This window comes from Lacerta agilis, chromosome 2 (genome assembly GCF_009819535.1).
Source record: "Lacerta agilis isolate rLacAgi1 chromosome 2, rLacAgi1.pri, whole genome shotgun sequence".
Taxonomy (NCBI): Eukaryota; Metazoa; Chordata; class Lepidosauria; order Squamata; family Lacertidae; genus Lacerta; species Lacerta agilis.
Genome location: NC_046313.1, coordinates 16,441,239 through 16,461,982, shown reverse-complemented (window position 1 = coordinate 16,461,982; position 20,744 = coordinate 16,441,239). Strand labels below are relative to the sequence as shown.

Genomic DNA, 20,744 nt, shown 5'->3' with positions numbered 1-20,744 from the left:
CCGAAGTGCACAAAAAAGGCACAGAGGATCTTTAGGGGATTGTCTGCAGCTGTTTTTCAGACACAATTGAACGGGGCTAGTCCTCATGATTGCTAATGACAGCTTTGCCCCAAATTTCGAAAACTTCATTTATCCAATCCAATCCAATCCAATCCAAACAATTTTATTGCGCTAGCCATTGGCCATGACAAATCTGAATCAAAAATTAATACAAGCAATAGGGGTGTCATGCCACAAATAATAGTTTCTATTTAAATCTTTGCATCTCCCTTACAGTTCACTGCTATATTGCCCAGGGTCTTCTTTCTGAACTTTCTAGCCGCCAAACCAAAAAGGGCAACATTATGAGTCACTGAAATGTTTACATTGCTAAGAAGCCATTGGACATTCTCTGCTGGGGAGACACACCTTTCCTTTACAGACGGTAAGGTGAGAAATTGCCTTTTGGGTCTAATATATAGTGGGCAATATAGTAAATAGTGCAATATGTTGTTCACCTGTGATTACCCACATATACAGAGTCTGTCCTCGAAAGATTCCATAAACTGTGTTTCCGATTTTTTTTTTACACATCACTTGTGAAGACCGGCGAACTAATGCCAGTGTACTAGACGAAGCAAAGATCACCAGTGTGGAAGCAATGATTCTTCAACATCAACTTTGTTGGACGGTCATAGTGTTCGGATGCCAGATTATCGTTTTCCAAAGCAACTACTCTATTCCGAACTTAAAAATGGAAAGTGTAATGCTGGTGGTCAACAAAAGAGGTTTAAAGATTCACTCAAGGCAAATCTTTAAAAATGTAGTATAAACACCGACAACTGGGAAACACTGGCCTGCGAGCGCTCCAACTGGAGAACAGCCTTTACCAAAGGTGTCATGGGCTTTGAAGACACTCGAACTCAGGACAAAAGGGAGAAACGTGCTTGGCTAACCCTCACCATGATCAACTCCTGTCTGGAAACCTATGTCCCCACTGTGGAAGGACGTGTGAATCCAGAATTGGCCTCCAGTCACATACAGACTCACTGTTAAAACAGTGCTCATGGAAGACAATCTTTCTCAGCTACGAGTGATCGACAAAGAAGACGATACAGTGGTACCTCGGGTTGCGCACTCAATTCGTTCCGGGGTGCCGTTCGCAACCCCAAACAGTGCGCAACCCGGGTGGCACTTTCGCGCATGTGCGAAAGAGCGAACTCACGCTTCTGCGCAGAATGATTCTGCGCATGCACGGGCCGCATGGACATGCGCAGAAGCGTCTGCGCTCCGTGTTGCACTTCCAGGTTAGCAGAGTACGCAACCCGAACGTATGCAACACAGAGTGTGCGCAACCCGGGGTATGACTGTACAAAGCCCGTCTTCGTACGGTACCCTGTTATATCGTCCATCTAGGACAGTGGAGGGCATAGCATGAAAACGCAGCTCAGTAAGAGCAAATCTTAGTGAGGCTGGCCGGAGATTCAACAGGTAACTGGCTCTAAAATGGACTCTTTTTAGAAGGGGGGCATTTATCCAGAGACTATGACTGAATGCAAGGACAGTACCCTATCCCCACCCACCCCCAGCCAATGATATGCCTTAAGTAGAGAGGATGAGTGGGTATGGTGCACAAGCCACAAGCCCTGAATAGTTTAGGAAAAGAAGCCACCCAGAAGACCAAGGTATGGGAATGGCAAAGAATAAAAACCAAAAGTTAGCACAATCTGTTTTATTATTAACTTCTATAAGGACATTATTGTTTGATGCCTGTTACAAACTGCTGAGGATTTGTATCTTGAACCTGTCATCTCTACTTACAGTTCTCTGCGTAATCAAATTTGCCTTGTGACTTAACACAGAAAGCAAGCAAGGCAGGATTGCAACGCCGTATGCTTTTAAACATAATCTGCTTTAATATACACGCCGGGTATCGATACGCGGTAGTAAAAACTGTGATCCAGTGGTAGCTTATGTGACCAGCTAGCATTAAGAAGCGGCGAAGCGGGAATAGCAACCCACTTCAGAAAAGCCATTAATTAGAAAGCAAAGATACAAAAACATCTCCAGATTGCTGAAACATGATCAGGTGGAGATGAAGATTGTAGCTATGGCCATTAGTGGGATAAAAACCTTGACCTAATTAGACTCAGTTTATGCCTTGGTTGGAAAAGCAATGAAACTGGGAGGAAAATGCATCCGTTCTTTGCTAGGAGCAAGAATTGCTTCTGCTTTCTCTAACAGAAGACCAATTCAGATTAGAGCCATGACCACTGTGCTGGATTGCCCTGAAGCAACACGTGTCTGAATTGGGCTACAGATTTAAACTAGTTTACTTGCCGTGGCGTTTCTCAAGGACCCTGGGAACCTTTGCTGCAGGATCATACCGAGATCCCTGCTACCTGAAAGAGTGACAGCTCTCTAGGGTCCCTCAGTGTGTGGAAACCATGGCAAGGGAAGTGATTTAGGATTGTAGGTGTTGATTTAAGAACCCAGTTGGATCAGACCAAAGGCCCATCGAGTCCAACCAGATGCCTCTCTCCACCTGTGATTCCCAGCAACTAGGATGCCCTTAGCTCCATGTTCCCCAAAACGTAACCCACTGGCCACTTGGAGCCCACTGAGTCTTACCCACTAGGGCTGGGCAAAATCTGGTTTTCAACGTGATAGATCAGCAGCTAAATACCACAATACACTCCCCACCATAGGAGGGGAGGAAGCAGCAGCCAAGACGTAGCCCAGGCCTTCTGAGCGAGCTCCAATGCCTCTCTGGCTTATAAAAATAAAAATAAAAATCCTTCCAGTAGCACCTTAGAGACCAACTAAGTTTGTTCTTGGTATGAGCTTTCGTGTGCATGCACACTTCTTCTTATGCATGTCCGTCTCAGGCTCTGTCTCACATGCATCTGTCACAGGCTCAAGTTCTCGGGCTCCGTATGTCTGCCTGCCTTTGGCTTTGCCCAAGCGGGCAAGCGGAGTCTTTCCTTCTAGAGCAACTGGCTTCCCCAAGTGGAAATAAGACTGCCCAGCCGCTCAGGAGAAGGCAATTTGAGCCGCTGATACATCAACAGCTGCTGGGGAGCTCAAAAAGTCTGAGACCTTTATCGAGATGTGAGCACCATATTGGTTTCAGGCAATAATTTGGGATACAGCGGTACCTTGGTTCCCGAACGGCTTAGCTGCCGAACAAATCGGCTCCCAAATGCTGCAAACCCAGAGGTGTTCTGGTTTGTGTATGTTTTTCGGAAGCCGAATGTCTGGCGCAGCTTCCGCTTGAGCGCAGGAAGCTCCTGCAGCCAATCGGAAGCCGCTCCTTGGCTTTCGAATGGTTTCAGGAGTCGAACCGACTCCCGGAACGGATTAAGTTTGAGAACCAAGGTACCACTGTATTGCGCAGCCCTTGCTACCCAATGAAACTCTGTATCATCCCCTAGCAAAATGGCTAATCATGATGAAAATCTCCATCCGAAGATGGAGGGCAGTGTGAAATATAAGAACATAAAAATAGGCAGGGGCATAGCAAGGGGGGCGGGCCGCCCCTGGTTCCATAATGGAGGGGGTGACAAATTATCAAGGAACAATTTTTTTTAATTGAAACATTTTTTATTTATTTATTTTGAAAACTTTTTTTGAAAATGCCTGCTCCGAAGGTCTTATCTTACTATACTAGGGATTATACAGCTATATATGAAATTTCATGCATATCGGTTAATATCTTGACCCTCCTCCACCAAAATAGCTGTTCACTTGGCTGTTTTCCTATGTCATGAAGGCGGAAATTTCAGTTCAGAGAACACTTACGGTTCCCAACCCCAACCCTGTGGAAAGCCATCTAATTAGACTTTAATTTGATTTTGAGATGTTTTTAGGAGGTAATTTAATTATTGTTTGATGTTATACCAATGTTATGTATCTGATGTAGGCCACCCTGAGCCTGACATCGGCCGAAGAGGGTGGGATATAAATAAAAGTTTATTATTATTATTATTACTTGTTATTATTCCTTTGTAAGAAAATATGAAATAACATAAAACCATTTTTGCGGGGGGGTTGACAAGAAATTTTCCGCACCGGGTACCACCTGACCTTCCCATGCCTCGGGGGGGGGGGGGAGACAAAAAATTTTTTGCCCCTGGGTACCAATTTACCTTGCTACGCCCCTGAAAATAGGCAGCATAACAACAAACGAAAACAATAACCCCTCCCTCCCCACAGTTTAATAGGCCATAGATTGTTTAATTTGCCAAAGGAACGGGAGAAGAGGAATGTCTAGTCTGGGCTATCCTGTCCAAATCATTCAAGAAGCATGCTGCTGAGTCATTAAGCCGATACTCTCTTGATCTGTTGAAACAAGCTTGTACACCCCTGTGTTTCCATCGCCTCTTGATAACTCCAGCAGATTCTGTCCTCTTAAAGCCTTCCCCTGCTGATTCAGCTGGAACCAAAAGTGGACGAGCGCCATCCGCTCTGGGAGAATCCCCGAAATCTTCCAAAAACTACTGTCGCCGAGGGCTGGGTCACAGCATCAGGGGCGGAGGGCGGATTTCGCGCAAGCCACAACTTTGCCCGTGATTGTTTTGCTTGACTTTTCTCCGTTAATGGCAACCATCAACTCGTTTATGAGCAAAAAAAAACTACTGGTGGAATGTTGGGGATTGTCTTTTATACGTACAGGCTATAGATATACAAAGGACCAATAGCATTAGGCGGAGAAGAAGGTGTGAATTGCCGTAGTTTGTTTTTTAAAAACCCAGATGTGCTTGCAATACTTGCTGCAAATCGTCACAGGCGCTTGATCTGTGCGGCTGGGTTCATCTATACGCCAGAGAAAGTCCGTTGACGCAGGCAGCGACTTATTTAGCCTGCAGACCACACAAGCGAGAGCAACGTTGATAGATTGTTTCAGACAGAACTAGTTCATGGGAGCTAGACTATTGGAAGTGGGTCCTCTCTTGACAACTGGGATGATACCACCATTTGCATCTGTTTTTCGCCAGCCGATGTTCTCAGCCTTTGGGATCCGGAAGCTCTCTGAAGCTCTCCTCCTCCTCCTCGTTCTCTTCGGAACGTGGCAAGGCCAGTACGTGGGTGACAGGATGGATCCAGGACGTTGTCTGAGTGACGTGGCTGGAGGGGAGCAAAAAAAGGAGAGAGAGTGAACAACAACAAAAACAACAATTGTATTTGTACCCCGCCCATCTGGCTGGGTTTCCCCAGCGGCTTCCGGCACATGTAAAAACATAATGCTAAGCATTAAAAACTTCCCAATACAGGGTTGCCTTCAGGTGTCTTCTAAAAGTTGTGTAGTTCTTTATTTCCTTGACATCTGATGGGAGGGTGCTCCACAGGGCGGGCGCCACTACCGAGAAGGCCCTCTGCCTGGCTCCCTGTAACCTCACTTCTCGCCGTGAGGGAACCACCAGAAGACCCTCAGTGTCCTGGCTTGAATGATGGCGGTGGAGATGCTCCTTCAGGTATACCAGGGCCGAGGCCATTTAGGATTTTTTTATAGTCATAAATTGTGCTCAGAAATGTACTCAAAAGCTAACCAGCTCAAGACCTTTCATGACAATAAAGCAAACCATGCTTCTCTATAAAATGGTGGCTTCTTCCACCAGCCCCTCTCAAAGGAGAAGGGAGAGCCACTTGTAAAGAGTGTCCTGGAAGTTACGAAGACTCAAGGGAGCTATCAGTAGGGTGGCAAAAAAGGAACGCAAAATGTACATTGACAGAGGTGAATGTGGGGGGCGGGGAGGCTATAATTTCAACAGATATACAGCATAATTCACCTCTCTGGTCTGTTGCCCAGGTGCTAACTGTTGATGGGAATTTCCTGGGGCTCTTCCTTCTTGTGGTTCTTGACCTTGGGCCGAGACAACCTTCAGAAGAGGACACCTCCAATAGAGGGCTGTCCTCTGGAAAAGGTAAGGTAAAGGACCCCTGGATGGTTAAGTCCTGTCAAAGGTGACTATGAGGTGCAGCGCTCATCTCACTTTCAGGCCAAGGGAGCCAACATTTGTCCACAGACAGCTTTCCGGGTCATGTGGCCAGCATGACTAAACTGCTTCTGGTGCAACAGAACACCGAGACGGAAACCAGAGCGCACGGAAACGCTGTTTACCTTCCCGCCGCAACGGTACCTGTTTATCTATTTGCACTGGCGTGCTTTTGAACTGCTAGGTTGGCAGGAGCTGGGACAGAGCAAAGGGAGCTCACCCCGTCGTGGAGATTTGAACTGCCGACCTTCGAATCAGCAAGCCCAAGAGGCTCAGTGGTTTAGACCAGTGTTTTTCAACCACTGTTCCGCGGTACACTAGTGTGCCGCGAGATGTTGCCTGGTGTGCCATGGGAAAAAATTGTTTATTTGATTCCTATTCAAGAGAATTACTTTATATATAGTCAATATAGGCACAGAGTTAATATTTTTAACATTTTCTAATGGTGGTGTGCCTTGTGATTATTTTCATGAAACAAGTGTGCCTTTTCCCAAAAAAGGTTGAAAAACACTGGTTTAGACCACAGTGCCACCTGCGTCCCTGGAAAGTAGAACATACGGCTACCCTAACCATCACAAACCCTAGCGGCTTCATTTGCTGTTCTCCTGTTGTTGTTTTTAAATGTAAAATTGTAATTTATTTCCCTCCTAGTATCCAGAATAGCCCATCAATAAACAAATGAAACAAATGAACAAAATGGTGCTCATGCGGAAGTCAAAGGATAAGGCGGTCGGATTGCACCAAAGGAAACCCAGAAGTCCTATTAAGGTGATAGCCCAAGTTAACAGCATGTTGCTGGCCTTGTCAATACCTTCATTTGGATTTTTAAAAAAGTTTCCCTTGACAATCTGATGAAATAAGGACGTCGGAAAGATGCTGTCCGAAATGACGCTCACATATTTACAAACTGGCTCTGAAGCTGAATTATGTCATCCCTCCTTTTTTTTTCTTTTTTTTTGTTTGTTTGCTTGACAAAGTAGTAATAATACATAAGAATAAAAATGTGCACCCCACCAGCAAGACCATTCCATTGTAACTATCCAACCTCCCAAAATTTCAACACCTCTTGCGATGGTTTGACCCCTTTCTGTTTTAACAGTACAAATTCTACAAACACCCTCCGTATCTCCTCAAAATAATTTATCGTGCATATTCCCCATCTTACCTTAATGGCACATTTGTCATTAATAGCTATATCCCACACCTCTTTATACCACTTTTCCATTTTACATTCTGCTTGCCCCTTCCACTTCCTAGCTATCATAATTCGTGCAGCTGTCAATAAATTTGGGAGCAATTCTTTCAAAGCCTGCAAACCTTCCACCCTGTCGTAAATCGATAATAATGCTACCTCTGGACTTTTGGTCAGCTTGCTATCCCTCCCCTTTGCCTTTCCTGGCTTTCCTGCTAGAGTTCCCATAAGTCTGCCTCCATTGCTTCGTAAATAGGGGTGGGAGCCAGTAACTCCACAGAGGGGTCTCATTGCCATTTCCTTTAATTAACCTAAATAAAATGGAGAAATTTGGGGAAAGCGCTCCAACAAAGAGTTGGAGTAAAACGTAGGCGATTCTTCCACCTGCAACCACCTTAAGCGTCCTCTGAAAAACTGTGCCTATTTTCCTCAGGGTGCTTGCCCGAAACATTCATTTCCATTTCGTTTCATCTTAATGCCAGTGACCTGCTTTTCTTTCCAACAGGAAGTACAAAGACAGTTAACAATAACATACCACAACGAAGACAATAACAGCAAAGGAAAAAACCAACAAACCAGACAATAGGAAAGACGGTTTAACAATGAAAATGCCACAATAGCCTCTCGGTAACGTTTCCACCTACTGCATAAGGGTCCCGGGAGAGATGCACTTAATAAACCTGTTGCAACACCCTTAAACAGCCGAGTCAATAAATTAAAACCGTTTCGATGAATAACAAGGGAGCTAATAAAACGCAGCACATGCTTTATTCAGAAATGTCCCTTTCTTCCCCCCTCCATATAATTTCTTATTTAATTTCCAAAAAAATATCAAATTAAATGGTTACATTTTTATGTATTGACTCCCCACACCCACCGTGTTTTGTTCAAACCCTTTTCTCCTGCATTATATAGCCAACTCTTGTCTATTGCAGAAATCCCTCTAAAACAGTTACTTTTATCATTTTTCTTCCGCTGCCCCTTTCTCGAATCCTGCCTGCAATTTCATTTGCTTGTAGTGCTTTCCCAAACAGTCCAGAAAAGGCCTCCTGACCCTGGAAAATAGGGACATGTGGAGGGTCTGTGATACAAAAACATTGTGCTCAGTGTCATACAAACTGGTCTATGCAGAGGAACTGTATCCTCAACAGGATTAAATCTTTCTCCTGGGGTTCTTCATGCAATTTTTTTTTTTTTGGGGGGGGGGGGGTACCTGCAGCACCAGAATGGGTTACGCAAGTGGAGGTGTCAAGGTATTTTTCTGGCTGACAACACATAGAAAAATGCAACAACGCATTAAAAACCTCTTGATACAGGGCTGCTTTCAGATGCCTTTTAAAAGTTGTGGAGTTCTTTATCTACTTGGCAGCTGTAATGCAGGATTCGGGGTGGGCGGGGAGACTATCTGGCATGCTCAGTACAACGTGGTCGAGTCTTGACACAATACAAAACCACCTGACTACAGTCTTGGAATACCATTGTTTGCGCCACCGACAGCGAAGGATGCCCGGCGAGGTGTGTGCTAAATGAGCACAGCAGGAGCCTGCAAGCCTCCTTTGCAAAAAAAAGCCCCGTCGTGTCCGGAAAACAGTTTGCATGGCGAGACGGCATGAAGGGTGCATGGGGGGGGGGAGGGAGGGAGCAAAGCGAGGGGACACCGATGGTGGGGAAACACGAGGCAAAGCACATTGCGCCCCCTGCGTTGTTCCATGCAGAGCCAGCCTGGGGCCCCTTGAGAGTGGTGGGAAGGCTATTCCTTCTTTGCCGCAGCAATCGCTCGGTCACGTTTCCCCCATTCAATAGCTGAAGGCTAGCTTTTACGTCACAGGGCTATAGCCCTGACTTACCGGTGGAGAGATCAGTCTGTTCCGAGGATGACGGGTGGATGAATGAATGACGGCATCATCCCTCTATTCCTGCCTTTCTCCCGGCCGTACCAAGCTAATGTTAAATTGAGCACGACAGGCAAAAGCAGGGATGAAGGAGGTTGTCTTATTATTATGACCGAGAACACTGTATAAATCTAGACCGGGGAAACTCTCTCCCATTTTAAACCTGAGATGCGTTAATTAGATTAACCCATCTTTCAAGCAGACGGGCCGCATATATCTCTAATACTACAATCGAGGCTGAAGGGTGGTTTTTTGTTGTTGTTGTTGCTAGAATTGCTTCTCAAATGTAGACTGGATAAGAACACCAGGATTTGGCTGGCTGAGGTGCGTCCTTCCACTTTTCTGTAGCCTTTAATGCCGGCAGGTTCAAGAGGAGAGCTCAGGATGAACGTTAAGCCACAGATGAAGGCTGCGGTAGACACACAGTAAAGTAATTATGACTGCTAATTACCGTATTTTTCGCTCCATAAGACGCACTTTTTCCCTCCTAAAAAGTAAGGGGAAATATCTGTGCGTCTTACGGAGCGAATGGTGGTCCCTGGAGCTGAATTGCCCAGGGGCCAAAAGAGGATCATGCTTTTTATTTTACAAAGAGAAAAGGGGGATGTTGAAAGGACCCAGCTCAGTAGCTGATCAGCAAGAGATCGGGAGAGAGATAAGAGTCCCGGCTCCCTTTCAGCCCCGCCCTCTTGCCCCGCCCTCCTTTGTTGAATGTGCTGCAGAGGGAGGTTGTTTGTTTCCCCAGCGACATGTGACTGGCTGATTAGATTATCTGTCTGGAAACTGTAGAAAAGGCTCCCTTTCCTTTAGAAGCTGCAGAAATGTGAGTTGAGCCCCATAAAAACGGGGCTTTTCCTCTTTGCTTTTCCCCCTTTGCAAAAGGAGCTTTGCTTTTCCCCCTTTGCAAAAAAGCTGCAAAACTTTTAGCTGATCCTCAAAAAAACAGCGTTTTTCTCTTTGCAAAAAAGCTGCAAAACTTTTAGCTGATCCTCAAAAAAACAGGGTTTCTCCCTTTGCAAAAAAGTTGCTAAACTTTTAGCTGATCCTCAAAAAAACAGGGCTTTTAGAGGAGGAAAAACAGGGGAAAATTTTTTTTCCCTGGGTTTCCTCCTCTAAAAACGAGGTGCGCCCTATGGTCCGGTGCGCCCTATGGAGCGAAAAATACGGTATGCCTTTATTTAGTTGCTAAAATTTACTACTGCTATGACTAATTTCAATATGTATTCCATTTCTCCCTCCACCTCAGATGAGAGCCCAAAGCGCACTGCCTTTTGTAAAGACAAACTCAATATGACCATTAAAACGCCAATAGCTATGCTACCTTCCAAGCATAAATAATAGCAAAAATGTCAATAGCTGGAAACTGGAACTGAAAAAAGGAAACCAATTAACCCCTGATGTCTCCTTCCAAAGAAATGTGCAAGCATTTTCCTTTGTGGGACATTGCCCCCTCACTAAGGACTAGGAACATGAGAAGGCTGAACATTTATTATTTATTAATTTCATTAAATTCTTACCGCCGCTTGATCGTAACAAACAACAACACTCAAAGTGGTATGCACAAATGCAAGCTTTCGCTTGCTTCCTGAAAGCAGATGACATTGACCTCAGCTGGGCCCAGCTTTGTAAATCTTGTGGACAGTTATGGAAAGTAACACTTGCATTAAGGCAACCAAGCAGGGAAACCTCGGTAAATTGGAAAGGCATTTTCTTTTTTTCTTTTTTTCAGAGCGCTTTGAAAGCCCTTAAATAACGTACATGTTGCCAGGCAGTAGAGAACAAATTTTTGTAGGTTTGGAAGCTACTTCGGTGGAGAGGTGCCATCAAGGAGAAAATATATTTATTAGGAACCTACTTCGGATGGTTATAATCAATAATAATCAACTAAGGGTTTAGGACGCGGGTGGCATTGTGGTCTAAACCACTGAGCCTCTTGGGCTTGCGGATCAGAAGGTCGGCGGTTCAAACCCCTGTGACGGGGTGAGCTTCCGTTGCTCTGTCCCAGCTCCTGTCAACCTAGCAGTTTGAAAGCACGCCAGTGCAAGCAGACAAATAGGTACCGCTCCAGAATTGGAAGTGACCCTTAGGACCGCCCCCTGCAATGCAGGAATCTTTTGCAGCTCTTCGAACCTGCAAAATTGTCGTGATCAGCGCCATGTTCTCACCAACTGAACCGTCTCAGAACACCTGAGAACAGAGCAAATGTTAGCTCCAAACTAGTGCTGGGCCAAAGTATTTTGCTCAGGTGAGTTTCATAATTTTCAGGTGCAGGTGGTGGAAGACTGGAGTGATCTTAAGAAGACAGATGAGTTTAATGGTAATTTTGATCACAGAATTGTGTCAGTATTGTAATGTCTCATTCTCACATTGCATAATGTTGCGGGTTGCCTTTAATTACTTAATTGATGCATGAGTATCGGAACTATTTAAATGTCTCCTCCCTCTCTCTCTTTACCCCTCTGCTGAAGAAGATGGATGTGAGAGTTGTCTTGTTGTTTTGTTATTTGCTTTATAAATAAAACCTTAGATGTTACTTTCCAACCACAGTTGCTTCTGCTGCACTTTGCTGTAAGAGACTGAGTTTTCTATCTGCAAATGGGCTTTTAATGCTCACATTGGAAGGGACCCCGAGAGCCATCTAGTCCAACCCCTTCAATACAGTAATCTCAGATATGAGGTAGCTGAGGACTTTGTTTTCTGGAATCCAAAAAACAATGCCACTGCCTGAAGCAGCTGCATGGCCCCTGGGAGTGATGGCAACCTCATATTTAAGGTAAAGCTGAATTTTCAGTTAAATTCACCCCCCTTCTGAAAGTCGATGAATGGCCCTACAAAAGTGTTTGTGTGTGTAATATTCAGCTCTCCTTCATTTCAAATCACACTTAGAACATTATGTTTGTCTTCGAACGTTATTTCTGCATTTGAACGTTATGTCTGTCTTCACCACATGGACCAGCCTTAAGCATCTTCATATTTTTGTTTGTTTACATTTTTCTATTTTTATTCATTTTAGAACATTTTAATCTCACCTTTGCATCCAATAAATACTCAAAAGCTGCTGGCAAATAAACAAATCAGAAAAAACCTGTTACATCAACTGTCTTCATTCGAATAGAGTAACAATTAACAGAAGCACAACTGAGAACTTAAAACGCTGTAATAGCCAAAGGCAAAAACCATTCATCTCGTAGCTTCAGGGCATTACTGTAAGCTGCAAATATCAAATCATATCGCTAGGAGGATCAGGGCTTGGCATGCAGTGGGCTTAAATAGCAGCCATAATATTTCAGAAGCCACGGATATGTGCTGTCTGTGTTCTGTATCATAGCAGTGCTACAGCACTAAATCTGACGCTTAGTTGGGACATCTTCCCTTAAAGATCTAGAAAGGATCCTCCCTTGTTTTGTTTGGATTGATGAAGAGGGGCCCCATCAGTGCTCAGAGCAGTCATTAGGTGGAAGAGGGACCTCTGGGAAGGTGTGCCAACTCTTAGGGGTGGAGGGGTCTTTGACCACCTCAATATTTGCTGGCAGAGGGCCGGGCCTGTTGAAGGGATGGAGGAGTCCAAGCACAATGCGGTTCAATGGTTGGCTCCTCCTCAGTGTGAGAGAAGAAGCCGCACTGTGCCGGGTTCCCCGCTCGGCCTTTTCCTGAGGGCAAGATGTCGCGCATGCATCGCCTTCAACGGCGGAACAAGCTGATCGGGCGCTGATCGGGCGCCTCAGTGGTGACACCCGGGACGGACCGTACCCCACTGCACCCCCTTCCTTCACCCCTGATCGCCTCCCCCCAATTTTGGGTGCAAGACAGGACCTCTGCATCTGAGCGCATGGGAAGAGCTGTGGAATGCATTCGTCTAGCGGAAGACTGCCCTCCTAGACGAAAAAGTCTATGGGGCTGCCTCGCAAGACGAAAAATTTTCGTCTTTTTTTCCGTTTTGCGGAGCGCGGCTGTCATTGCCGCTCCGCAAGACGAAAAACCCGCTAGACGAAAATTTTCGCAGAACAAATTATTTTCGTCTAGCGGGGCACCACTGTAAAGGTGAATCGTTTGTGTCAGGCAGCTGGTGCATTTGCCTGGTCAGAAACTGCTAACGGGGGACACACACCAATGTGTACATAAGCTTGCTAAATTTTGGTACGTTTGATTTGCCACTAGCATGGATAAAACCTTTGTTCACATGGAGCTACAGGTAGGGGTGTGTGTGTTGCAGCTCTGCAGTACTTTGGCTCGGGGCCTTTTGTCTCTTCCACCTTGACCCTGCCTCTTCAGCGGACAGCAAATGCTTATAAGTCAACCCTAAGTCCACCCAACATCATGGACCCAGCCACACAATATAGCAGAGACGGCTTACGCACAGAAATGATTACCGCCTGCCTTGCCACTTATTTATAGCCCTCTGAGAGTGCTGTGGCTAAAGAGCTTTGACATAATCAGTCCAATGAGATAATCCCAGATTTACTGTTTTGGGGGAACATTGCGATATTAGAAATACGTCCTCCCTGACATGCATGTGGGGGAACATCAGTGAAGAGGGCTAGTCTGGGGCGGTGTGTATGTGTGCATGCATGGGTGTGAGGAGGGAGGGTTCGAATTTTCCAGCTAGCCTGCTGTTTTCTACTTTAACTGAGAGTCTCTCCAAAGGTTGCGGATGGTTAAATGCATGTCCACACATTTAAAATGCAAATTGCATCGGGGGTGGGGCAGGGGGCAGCACACTGCTAATTTAATAGAATCCAAGCCAATGTGCAGGGGAGAATTTAACCCCTTTCACCCAGTGCTCCTGAGGAAAATCCCTCTTCAGAAGCTGGATTTCCACTCAATGAAATACTAACATTTGATGAGTGATATTCCTTAGGGCTGCAATGGGAGAGAAAAGGGTTAAACTCCTCCTTATTAGTCCCCACAGCAGATGCAATTTGCATTTTTTTTTAAAAGCCTGCTTATTAAGAGACAAAGACACATTTAACAATTCCATAAAATAAATTCCTGACTCCCAGGAAGTGGTCTTTTTCCAATCCTTTTTTTGCTACCCTTCGCAGGATTTTTTGCTACCCTTCACAGGATTCAATCACTTTCGTCTTCATTGCAATATTTCTGCTTTCCAGATTTGCAGGGGAATGTAAGGTCCAAAGAAAGCAAAAGAACAAAAACTGAAGCAAGTACAGTAAATCTCTCTCAGGAGCAGCTGGCAGAGACAATTTGAAGGGACCCAGAACACGCCGACAGCTTGGGAAGTTACTTATTTCTACAATCAAAACCAGATGGCTTGACCTTAAACATCAACATGTCTTTTAATAACTTCTGTTTATTTGGTAGCCAGTTGGCCTGGGGTCACAGGAAAATTCTGGATTGGGGGGAAAAAAGGGGAGACACCTGATCATCAGCCATTCCACCTTGGTGCAGGTACCAGGGCTGTCCTGGGACAACAAGGGAACAAAGGAAGGGCAGAATGCTATGGGAAAGAATGGGAAATGGACCAGGAATCCTCAAGAACCAGATGCTAGGCAAGGAAGCAGCGACTTAAAGAAAGTGGGGGGAAAGGCTGGCGGTGGCAGCAATGACCACCAATTCTTGTGATAAACAGAAGAGAGGGAGTCTGGAGCAGCTATGTTAAGGAAGGCCAACACCCGGCCCTCCAGATGTTGCTGGCTGGACCACAACACCCATCATCCCTGATCATTAGTCATGCTGGCTGGGGCTGATGGGAGTTGGAGTCATAGTTTCTCCACCCCTTAGTTAGGTGAAGCATTGGTAGGGATGAGGGGCAAAGGGAGTCCTGATTAGGACCACGCTAAATGGCTGAGGATAGGGACGCGGGTGGCGCTGTGGTCTAAACCACTGAGCCTTGGGCTTGCTGATCAAAAGGTCAGTGGTTTGAATCCCCGCAATGGGGTGAGCTCCTGTTGCTCGGTCCCAGCTCTTGCCAACCTAGCAGTTCAAAAGCACCAGTTACAGGTGGGTAGCCGTGTTGGTCTGCCATAGTCGAAACAAAATAGAAAATTCTTTCCAGTAGCACCTTAGAGACCAACTGAGTTTGTTCTTGGTATGAGCTTTCGTGTGCATGCACACTTCTATTTAGTTCAAAAGCATGTCAAAGTGCAAGTAGATAAATAGGTACCGCCCCAGCAGGAAGATAAACGGCGTTTCTGTGCGCTGCTATGGTTTCGCCAGAAGCGGCTTAGTCATGCTGGCCACATGACCCAGAAGCTGTCTGCAGACGAACGCCGGCTCCCTTGGCCAGTAAAGCGAGATGAGCGTCGCAACCCCAGAGTCGTCTGCGACTGGACTTAACTGTCAGGGGTCCTTTACCTTTAAATGCCCGAGGAGGCCATTTAACACTTCCATCTGAAGTGTTCAGAATGACTGAGATGCTATGAGTTGTGTTCAGTGCTGGTCCCACTCAGAGTAAACCCAATGCAATGAATGGACTCGAGTTGGTCATGACTATTAATTTTAGTGGGTCTGCTCTGAGTAAGACTAGCATTGGAGACAGCCCTGTGTATCTGATGGTTTCAGAAGAAGACCAACAGAACCTCCACTCTTCTTTTGCCTTTCTAACGCTGCAGAGCCTGTTTACCTATTGTAAATGGCACCTCAAGATATGTAAGGTTACTCCAGGTCTTTCAAGTGAATGCAATCAGAATCTCCCATGAAAAGGGACACATGCTTATTTATAGGCCTTGGTATACACTGCTTAAGTATATGCAATATGTACACTGAACCGATCACTCTGCTCTGCAGAAGGGGACAGCTGAAGATAGCATGCTATCAGGATTGTCCATTCTGCCTGATGTCAGAATTGGGCTTTTGGTGTAATGGCAGCTACCTTTTCAAACTCCCTCCCATAATATATCAGACAGACACAACCTCTACTGTCTTTCCAGTATCTATTAAGATTTTCTTCTTTCAACAGATATTTTTTTCCGGGTCGGAACCTGCATTGGATTTGAAACTTTTTTATCCATGCTTTTGTTCTATACAGTAGTACCTTCGTTCTCAAACTTATTCCGTTCCGGAAGTCCGTTCCAAAACCAAAGCGTTCCAAAACCAAGGCACATTTTACCATAGAAAGTAGTGCAAAATGGATTAAACCGTCCCAAACCCCTAAAACAGCAATTTAACATGAATTTTACTATCTAACGAGACCATTGCTCCATAAAATGAAAGCAATAAACAATTTACTGCAGTCACGCAATCAATCAATCAATCAGTAGCTGAACTGGGTTCCACACAGTCACAAAAAAGAGCCGCAAAACGAAAACTCAAAATAAGTAGCAAAAACAGACAGACCTCAGTGTAACACTCAAACTGGAAGTGTGGCACTCAAATCGGAAGCGTAACACTCAAAATGGGGCACGTTCGGCTGCTGAAAAGAGTTCACAAACCAGAGCACTTACTTGTGGGTTTGCACTGTTTGGGTTCCAAGTTGTTTGAGTACCAAGGCGTTTGAGAACCAAGGTACCACTGTATATGGTTTTACTGAAATTGTGAAATCAATTTGAGATGGTTCATAAATGACAAAGTGTTCAAAATCACTAAGGGAGCTATGGCAGAGTGAAAAGGAACAGGAGCTTTAGGGTGAAGGGAAGGTAATAAATGGCAATAAAAGCCTCGGCCACCTTGCAGTGATCTGTTAGGCTGCAGATTCCAAAGGGGAGCCATATTCCCATCAACACCAGGATCCATTTGCTGTGGGTCAGTTAAGTCTGCTTTGGATCCCTAGTTCCGCATGCTGTCAGATTTGTTGTTTTACAGCCCAGTCTTATGCATATTTACTCATGAGTAAGCCTCACCACATTCAGTGGGAGTAACTAGCAGGAAATTGTGCATGGGACTGAAGCTTTGACTACTTCTTGTTCAGCTACATTGCAAAAGAAAAGTGGCACGGACATTTCTTTTCAAAGTCTTGTAGGGCTTGCAAACGTATTTGCAAATTAAGGGCTCTCTTTCTCTCTCATGTTTGTGTAGGGGAAAAAAACCCTTAAGATATTAGGGGTGCAACTCACATTTTCTTTGGCAAAAGGCCTCACTTTAAAAGCAGTTTCCAGGTCATAGCAAGCGTTACTCTGAACAGTGGCTTCGAGGAATACTCATCTAAAACACTGCTACCTCTGACAGTACACAGTGTATTTGAAAGAGCTGGAGTTTGCTTATTTTTTTGCTTTGTTAAGGCAGATAGCAAAGCAAATTTGATAGGGGCAAAAATCCCTTTGAAATTTTACACATATGCAAGCGGTGGGCAGGTGTGGGAGGATAGCAAGACCTTGCCTACTTTGGGGAGTTAGTCTCATGATGCTGAGCTACAATATGGCAAAGCTGGATACGGCAGGAGGATAGAAGAGACCGCCTGCGGTGGCTTGCTTTGAAACGTGCAGGTGTGGCTACTATGTTCTTTGGTGCCGTGCCTGCAGTGTAGCCCATTCAAAACTATGTGAGTTTTTCAATTGTCTCCCTCCCACATGCTCTTTAGAATGGGTCCAGGTGGGAGATTAATATAGTTGGCAAGTTATTCAGATCTTGCAAATGGACTGTTGCCAGCACTTTCTTAAAAAACGTATTGCATTTTCTACAGAAAAGGCAAATCCAGAATAAATTTGAGAGAGAGAAATAAGCGATGCCATTGTGGGGGTAAATACGTGAGCAAAACTGATACAACAACATGTCTGAGACCTTAATCTGAAACCCAGGGCAATCCAAAACCACAGAATGAAAAACCAGTTTCCATGATCTGCATAAGTTGTGCACATAATTTGCGTCTTTTACTTATTTTGCATAATAGGTAAAGGTAAAGGACGGTTAAGTTCAGTGAAAGGCGACTATGGGGTTGCGGCGTTCATCTCGCTCTCAGGCCGAGGGAGCCGGCGTTTGTCCACAGTCAGCTTTCCGGGTCATGCGGCCAGCATCACTAAACTGCTTCTGGCGCAACGGGACACCGGGACAGAAGCCAGAGTGCATGGAAACAGCGTTTACCTTCCCTCCGCAGCGGTACCTATTTATCTACTTGCACTGGTGTGCTTTCAAACTGCTAGATTGGCAGGAGCTGGGACAAAGCAATGAGAGCTCACTCCGTTGCGGGGATTCGAACCGCCGACCTTCTGAGCAGCAAGCCCAAGAGGCTCAGTGGTTTAGACCACAGCGCCACCTGTATCCCTACTTTGCATACTATATTCTACTAGGCTTAAGGAAAAGCATAGGCTTCTCTAAGATACTGAAGACTTATCCTATGACGGCTGTATGTCCTGCTCAGAAAGGGTTCAGAAAGGTCACGGGGAGCTGATGACACATTTCTAAGCCCATCCTTACTGAACTATGGAGTTTTGTCCACCTGTGAAACTTGGCTCACAGAGGGTGAGGGGAGACAAGAATCTGGCCCGCTGGCAGGGTTCAGTTCCACACCTCTGCCTCATGTTATTGACCTCCAAAACTGCTTGGAACCAGGGAAGTAATAATGCCAGATTGAACTGTGCGGCTGTTAGCTTTGGGCAAGCCAACTCCCTCTCCGCACAGTTACAAGAGGGACCTCTAGGCTCTTCAGCAGCTACTGTGTGTCTCTTGTCATGTGAATCGGTCAAAATCACGTTCCATAAATTGGATGATCAAGTAGAGATAGAATCTGACTTCACGAGGCACCTCATGAATTATGCTGGATGGGTTGGTGATTTTTTTTTTAAATGCTTCATTGTTTTATTGTTTTTATCAGTTCCAGCTCACAGGGATCAGAAATGTTTCCCCCATCATCAGCATGTCTTTGTATAAATGTTTCATTCCTGTCTGTTATCCACATCGAATGTGCTCCGCTGTAGCATGCAACACAAACCAGCTGGTTGAGCTCCTTCTAAGCTCTGATTTCTCATGCAGCGTTTCATCCTGCTACGCCACTCTGCTTCAGAGATATTTATAGAAACTTAAGCAGCACGCTCTCCCCCAGCTTATGGGATATTCAGCTGCCATATTCCTGGAGCATTTATTGCATTCAATTAACGGCTACCCAAATTAATAGATTCAAGCTACTGGCTACGTACTTGGTACTGAACCAAACGTTTAAAGGACCCCATTACCCACAGTGAACTAAATATCCCCCCCCACTTTTTTTTTGCATGTTGTGAACTTATAATGAATCCACAGCCACCTCCAGTTCCTATGCAATATGGAGCAAAGCGCAGAACCAAATAAGGTTTAGAGGATTCAGATGCAGTGCAGATCAGGAATCGAGAGATTGGGGGGGGGGGATTATGATTGTCATGACAACCAAGAAACGTTCCTGTATCTAATTTTGTGCTCTGGAAAGAGACCAGTGGTAAAATAGTTCTAAACTCCTCATGACTGCCGCTCTTCCAAATACCAGAGAGTGAAAGAATGGATTGAAAATTCACAGCCAAGCGGTACAAGAGGGTTATAGTATTAGCAGGAGTTCGGTTAAGTACCAACCATTCCACTAATCCCTATTTAAATACACAACAGTTATATTAAAGCCCATTGAATGGGATCATCTGATCAGAAGCACTTCCAAGTATGTTCTCCTCCAGAGAAAGGATACCTTTGTCACTGGACAGAGGCTTTCTTGCGGAAATCTGGGTCACAACTCACTAGGGTTGAGGGATGGATGCCTGGCTTCAATGGGTCAGGGCGGAAATGAACTTGCTGAACCTACTCCCTGGCTTTCAGTCACCAACTGTGCACACAGCCCTATATGTGCACACCCCACTATGCATAGATGCTGAACACGTAATCTGTAGCCACGGTTATTGCAGGGCACAGATCATGCATTCGGGATGCAAGTCACATTCCAGCCAATGGAGGGAGCCTGTGAGTAGGTGTGCGGGATATTCATGAAGGGGTTAAGACCACAGAGTAGGCTGTCCTGCCCGGATTAGCTAGGTCACTTCATTTCACCTTGGGAGGAAAGGTTACCAAACTCTTTGTTCTCTCACACATTCCACATGGCACTAGCAAGGCAGTCTAAGCTGGATGCACCAAGTTTACACTGCGTGGATTAAGCAAGCAACTTTGGTGCTTCTATACAAATAATTTTGAAACATTTGCCATTTGGGAACTGAAGTTATACTGCCTGTTTTTTTCCTGCTTCTGCTGCTGCGTGGAAAAACACATGAACCTGACCTTTGCTGAGTTTGTCAGGAAACCCTTTTTAACTGCCCAAATGTATGCTCTCTTTCTTTGCTAAAGGAAGTGTGGGTACCAGACTCAGGAAGGCAAGAAGGATGCTAGAAATGGCACCCTAAGAAGCAGCAGACAATACAAGGCAGTAACAGCTAAAAATAACCAGGATAGTGTAGGTGCCACATCACTCTGGCTTCCCCATGCGCACAAGGGCCTGACATGCACACAAAGGTAAGCATGTACATATTTTCTTCAGTGGGGCCTGCCTGCAAAAAACTTCCTCTCGCACTGAGAGTCCTGGGTATGTAGAGAACCCTCCAGAGATAGGCCACTCGTTTCAAGTTGCTACCATGCCCTGATGAGACACAAAGTCTTTTCAAAGACTGCACTTGAAATTCTTTAAAGATCCTCCTACAGTTGCCAGTTCTCTTTCAAGTCCATTGATTCATCTCAAGAGGCCCTGCGTCTATGAAATTCATTGAAGATCAGCCCGCCCAAAAGAAAATGATTAAGGAAGCCCTTTAATTTGGGGGGGGGGAGAGACGAAAGAACAAATGGGGAAAT

At 45.3% G+C, this 20,744-nt stretch overlaps 1 protein-coding gene across 2 annotated transcripts in view; it reads right to left on the bottom strand.

Annotated features, from left to right (window-relative positions):
* Positions 1-4,695: 4,695 nt before the first annotated feature.
* STXBP4 (syntaxin binding protein 4) overlaps positions 4,696-20,744 on the bottom strand; it is a 120,769-nt gene continuing 104,720 nt past the window's right edge. For both annotated transcript variants that reach the window (XM_033138725.1, XM_033138726.1), the window contains one exon: positions 4,696-5,106. In XM_033138725.1, the coding sequence (XP_032994616.1) occupies positions 4,986-5,106 (121 nt within the window). In that variant the 3' untranslated portion in view covers positions 4,696-4,985. The remainder of the gene's footprint in view (positions 5,107-20,744) is intronic.